The sequence below is a fragment of the Hemitrygon akajei genome, unplaced genomic scaffold, assembly GCF_048418815.1.
Source record: "Hemitrygon akajei unplaced genomic scaffold, sHemAka1.3 Scf000036, whole genome shotgun sequence".
NCBI classification, from domain to species: domain Eukaryota; kingdom Metazoa; phylum Chordata; class Chondrichthyes; order Myliobatiformes; family Dasyatidae; genus Hemitrygon; species Hemitrygon akajei.
In genome coordinates this window covers 3,302,033-3,308,032 of record NW_027331922.1, presented here as the reverse complement: position 1 = coordinate 3,308,032, position 6,000 = coordinate 3,302,033, and the positions used below count along the sequence as shown (strand labels likewise).

The window sequence follows — 6,000 nt, the reverse complement described above, 5'->3', positions numbered from 1 at the left end:
TCTCTTCCAGACTAGTTTATTCAAACTTCGCGGCGCTGGTATTTAATCCTGGGGTATTTGTGAGCCGGTGCGCCTGCGCATTTAATCCCGAGCGCCCGCCCTCTCCGAGCGGAAATGACGTCAGAGGTGCTCACCGCGCTGGCTATTTGTGAGTCCATGCGCCTGCGCAGAAAGTGGGTCGCCACACTGTTCCCGACTCACTCACAATTAACTGACCGGTAACAACGGGTGACTGGTAGATTAATCAGTCCCGTTCCTCACCGTCTCTCTGCATCCAATCACACTTCAGGGCCGTGTCCGGGATCGAGGGATTTGTCAATTTAACACCATTGTATCGGCCAGACAGCCGAATGCACCGTCCTCGGCAACGGGAGCAAAAGGATTCTCTCCCGGGACACCGGTGTCCCAGACTGAGCCCCGGCCCCTCCCGGGACACCGGTGTCCCAGACTGAGCCCCGGACCCCCCCCCCCCGGGACACCGGTGTCCCAGACTGAGCCCCGGCCCCCCCCTCCCGGTCTCCTCCTGTCCGGGTAATTCCCCGAGGGGGGGTCACGCGGGAGAGTCTCGTACACGCACATCCGGCGGAAGTGGCGCCGCCGGACAACGGGCGGAAATGCGTCACCGCGGGAGCGCTTCCGATATCACCGAGCTCGAGACCGGAGCCAGTTCCGTTAAAACCGTTGGGAATCAGCCCCGGCGCGCGGCCGTTAAAGGTAAGGGGCGGGAGTTAAAGGGGAGGGGGGTAGTTAAAGGGGAGGATGTTAAAGGGGAGGGGGGAGTTAGAGGGGAGGGGGGGGTTAAAGGGGAGGGGGGGGTTAAAGGGGGAGGGGGGGAGTTAGAGGGGAGGGGGGGGTTAAAGGGGAGGGGGGAGTTAAAGGGGAGGGGAGTTAAAGGGGAGGGGATTTAAAGAGGAGGGGGAGTTAAAGGGGAGGGGGCAGTTAAAGGGGAGGGCGGGGAATCGGCTCCATCCGGCGGGCGGGGATGTTCACACATTCAGATGTTCAGATCCACACAGTCAGTCCGGGTTTGACTTCCTGCAGAGATCTCAGTTCCTTCATCCCGGTCTCACTGAACCGATTCCCCCACAGCCTGAAACAGATGGGGGAATGAAGATGAAATAAACAGTTTACACAACAGTGTCAGTAACAGGGGACCGGGGTTAATGTTTCAACAACACTCACAGACAAATATCACCAGAAAACCCGCGGATCCGCTGACATTTTATCACATTGAACATTAACACAAACACTCACAGGATCAGCTCCAGACTCGGGAGGGTCAGTATGAGGCGGCGGAGACCGGGGACAGATCCGTCTGTCAGAGAGTTGAATGTCAGGCCCAGCCCCATCAGTGATGGTTTTGTACTGAGAGCGGAGACGAGATCCTCGGCCCCAGAATCTGTGATACCGACATTGTCCAGCCTGGAGATGAGAGAGAGTGAGGGTGAAGGACACAGAGAGACAGGAGACGGTACAAATCCCCAGTGTTTATCAGTAACACTATTACTGATCACATTAATGTTCAGTGTCAGACACCCAGTGACTGTAAACACAATCTCCCACAGTCTGGTACTTACTCCAGTTTCTGTATTTTACACTCCGAGTTCACCAGAGCCACAGACACCAGTTTCACTCCTGAATCTCCCAGTTCATTACCACTCAGGTCCAGCTCCGTCAGTGATGGTTTTGTACTGAGAGCAGAAGCGAGATCCTCGGCCCCAGAATCTGTGAGACCGACATACCCCAGCCTGGAGATGAGAGAGAGAGTGAGGGTGAAGGACACAGAGAGACAGGAGATGGTACAAATCCCCAGTGTTTATCAGTAACACTATTACTGATCACATTAATGTTCAGTGTCAGACACCCAGTGACTGTAAACACAATCTCCCACAGTCTGGTACTTACCCCAGTTTCTGTATTTTACACTCCGGGTTCCTCAGAGCTGCAGAGGCAAGTTTCAGTTTTGAATCTCGCAGTTTAATACCACTCAGGTACAGCTCCGTCAGTGATCGATTTGTACTGAGAGCGGAGGCGAGATCCTCGGCCCCAGAATTTGTGAGACCGACACGGGTCATCCTGGAGATGAGAGAGAGTGAGGGTGAAGGACACAGAGAGACAGGAGACGGTACAGATCCCCAGTGTTTATCAGTAACACTATTACTGATCACATTAATGTTCAGTGTCAGACACCCAGTGACTGTAAACACAATCTCCCACAGTCTCGTACTTACCCCAGTTTCTGTATTTTACACTCCGGGTTTCTCAGAGCCGCAAACACCAGTTTCACTCCTGAATCTCCCAGTTCATTATAATTCAGGTCCAGCTCCGTCAGTGATGTTGTACTGAGAGCGGAGGCGAGATCCTCGGCACCAGAATCTGTGAGACCGACTTTGATCAGCCTGGAGATGAGAGAGAGTGAGGGGTGAAGGACACAGAGAGACAGGAGAAGGTACAGATCCCCAGTGTTTATCAGTAACACTATTACTGATCACATTAATGTTCAGTGTCAGACACCCAGTGACTGTAAACACAATCTCCCACAGTCTGGTACTTACCACAGTTTCTGTATTTTACACTCCGGGTTCCCCAGAGCCGACAACACCAGTTTCACTCCTGAATCTCCCAGTTCATTGTTCCCAAGTCTAAACACAAACAGACAAATTGATGAACAAAGTGATACAAACCGTGGGTCTGAAGGTAATTCTCTCACGCGGATATTTCAGGAAACATTAAACCCTTCCGTAAATCACTGATCGGAGTTCCCATCACTGTCAATGTCCCTCACTGCCCAGCTCCAGGGTATTCACCCAATGTCAGTCCTTTAGTCTGTTGCTGTGACCCTGTGAACTCCACATTTTCTGTCTCGTTCTCCGTTGGCTAGAAAAGTGTTACTGACCACAGAGTGTCAGAAGGGGCAGGGATGGGGGTGATATAGCCCCACAGTGAGGAAGCTTTGTGAATCGGGAAATGTCGATGGGAGATGGAGGAAGAGACCCCACCTGAGGGAACGGATGGAAAGACGCAAGAGGAAAGGGATGGGGGAAAGAGTTCCCACAGGAGGAAGTGGGATGGGGAAAAGAGATACCACAGTTATGGGGGGATGGGGAAGGAGAGATCCCACCAGGGGACGGGGAAGAGAGATCCCACCGGGGGACGGGGAAGAGAGATCCCACAGGAGAAAGGGGGATGAGGATGAGAGATCCCACAGGAGGAAGGGGGATGGGGATGAGAGATCCCACAGGAGGAAGAGGATGGGAAAGAGATATCCCACAGGAGGAAGAGGAAAGGGGAAGAGAGATCCTAGAGGAGGAAGTGGATGGGGAAGAGAGATCCCACAGTAGGAAGCTGAATCAGGAAAAGAGATCCCACAGGAGAAAGGAGATTGGGAAAAGAGATCTACAGGAGGAAGGGGATGGGGAAGGGAGATCCCACAGGAAGAAGGGGGCTGGGGAAGAGAGATCCTATGGGAGGAAAGGGAATGGGAAGGAGAGATCCCACAGGAGGAAGGTGGATGGGGAAGAGAGATCCCACAGGAGGAAGGGGAATGGGGAAGAGGTCCCATAGGAGGAAGGAGATGGGGAAGAGAGATCCAACAGGAGGATGGGGAAGAGATCCCACAGGAGGAAGGAGGATGGGGAAGAGATCCCACAGGGTGAAATAGATTGGGAAGAAAGATCCCACAGTCGGAAACGGAATCAGCAGGAGAGATCCCACGGGAGAAGGGGAAGGCAATGAGAGATCCCTCCGGAGAAAGGGGGATGGGGAAGAAATTTCCAGCAGGATGAAGTGGATGGGGAAGAGTGATCCCACAGTAGGAAGCAGAATCAGGAAGAGAGATCCAACAGGAGGTAGGGGGATGGGGAAGAGAGATCCCACAGGAGGATGGGGGATGGGGAAGAGATATCACACAGGAGGGAGGGGATGAGGAAATTAGATCCGGCAGGAAGAAGTGGGATGGGGAAGGGAGATCCCACAGGAAGAAGGGGATGGGGAAGAGAGTTCCCACAGGTGGAAGGGGTTAGGAAAGAGAGATCCTATGGGAGGAGAGGGAATGGGAAGGAGAGATCCCACAGGAGGAAGGTGGATGGGGAAGAGAGATCCCACAGGAGGAAGGGGAATGGGGAAGAGGTCCCATAGGAGGAAGGAGATGGGGAAGAGAGATCCAACAGGAGGATGGGGAAGAGATCCCACAGGAGGAAGGAGGATGGGGAAGAGATCCCACAGGGTGAAAGAGATTGGGAAGAAAGATCCCACAGTCGGAAACGGAATCAGCAGGAGAGATCCCACGGGAGAAGGGGAAGGCAATGAGAGATCCCTCCGGAGAAAGGGGGATGGGGAAGAAATTTCCAGCAGGAGGAAGTGGATGGGGAAGAGTGATCCCACAGTAGGAAGCAGAATCAGGAAGAGAGATCCAACAAGAGGTAGGGGGATGGGGAAGAGAGATCCCACAGGAGGATGGGGGATGGGGACGAGAGATCCCACAGGAGGAAGGGGGATGGGTAAGTGAGATCCCACAGGAGGAAGAGGGATGGGGTAGAGATCCCACAGGTGGAAAGGTGATGGGGAAGAGAGATCCCACAGTAGGAAGGGGGATGTGGAAGAGAGATCCCACAGGTGGAAATGGATGGGGAAAAAGAGATCCCTCCGGAGGAAAGGGGGATAGGGAAGAGAGATCCCACAGGAGGAAAGGGGGATAGGGAAGAGAGATCCCACAGGATGAAGGATGATGGGGAAGTGAGATCCCACAGGATGAAGGATGATGGGGAAGAGAGATGCCACAGGAGGAAGGGGGGATGGGGAAGAGAGATCCCACAGGAAGAAGGAGATGGGGAAGAGAGATCCCACAGGTGGAAATGGATGGGGAAAATGAGATCCCTCCGGAGGAAAGGGGGATAGGGAAGAGAGATCCCACATGAGGAAGGGCGATGGGGGTAGAGAGATCCCACAAGAAGAGGTGGATGGGGAACAGAGATCCCACAGGAGGAAGGGGATGGGGAAGAGAGATCCGACAGGAGGAAGGAGAATGGGGAAGAAACATCCTACAGGAGGGCGGGGGTTAGGAAAGAGATCCTACGGGAGGAAGGGCAATGGGACGGAGAGACCCCACAGGGGGAAGTCGGATGGGGCAGGGAGATCCCACAGGAGGAAGGGGATGTGGAAGAGAGAACCCACAGGAGGAAGGCGGATGGGGAAGAGATATCCCACAGAAGGAAGGACGTTGGGGAACAGTGATCTCTCTGGAGGAAGGGGGATGGGGAAGAGAGATCCCACAGGAGGAAGGGGATGGGGAAGAAATTTCCGGCAGGAGGAATTGGATGGGGAAGAGAGATCCCACAATAGGAAGCAGAATCAGGAAGAGAGATCCAACAGGAGGTAGGGTGATGGGAAAAAGAGATACCATAGGAGGAAGGGGGATGGGGAAGAGAGATCCCGCAGGAGGTAGGGGGATGGGAAAGAGATACCACAGGAGGAAGGGGATCCGGAAGAGAGATCCCACAGGAGGAAGGGAGATGGGGAAGAGAGATCCCACTAAAGGAGGGGGATGGGGGAAGAGATATCTCACAGGAGGAAGGGGATGAGGAAGAGAGATCCCATAGAAGGAGGGGGGATGGGGAAGAGAGATCCCTCAGGAGGAAGGGGATGGGGAAGAGAGATCCGACAGGAGGAAGGGAATGGGAAGGTGAGATCCCACAGGAGGAAATGGATGGTGAAAAAGAGATCCCACAGGAGGAAGGGGGATGGGTAATTTCAACATACAGGTGAACTGGGAGAAACAGTTTGGTGCTGGACCCCAGGATAGGGAGTTTGTAGAGTGCCTACGGGATGCATTCTTGGAACAGCTTGTACGAGAGCCGACCAGGGACAAGGCTATTCTGGTTTTAGTCTTGTGTAATGAACAGGGTTTGATAAGTGATCTTGAAGCAAAGGAGCCATTAGGAGGTAGTGTCCATAACATGATATGTTTTTATCTACAGTTTGAGAAGGATAAGGGCAGCTCGG

At 53.7% G+C, this 6,000-nt stretch overlaps 1 protein-coding gene across 1 annotated transcript in view; it reads right to left on the bottom strand.

Annotated features, from left to right (window-relative positions):
• Positions 1 to 963: 963 nt before the first annotated feature.
• LOC140720091 (NACHT, LRR and PYD domains-containing protein 3-like) overlaps positions 964 to 6,000 on the bottom strand; it is a 64,067-nt gene continuing 59,030 nt past the window's right edge. The window contains exons 8-12 of the mRNA XM_073034989.1: positions 2,556 to 2,642; positions 2,232 to 2,399; positions 1,906 to 2,076; positions 1,578 to 1,748; positions 964 to 1,422 (exon numbers count right to left, since the gene is read on the bottom strand). Coding sequence (XP_072891090.1) covers positions 1,251 to 1,422; positions 1,578 to 1,748; positions 1,906 to 2,076; positions 2,232 to 2,399; positions 2,556 to 2,642 — 769 coding nt within the window. The 3' untranslated portion in view covers positions 964 to 1,250. The remainder of the gene's footprint in view (positions 1,423 to 1,577; positions 1,749 to 1,905; positions 2,077 to 2,231; positions 2,400 to 2,555; positions 2,643 to 6,000) is intronic.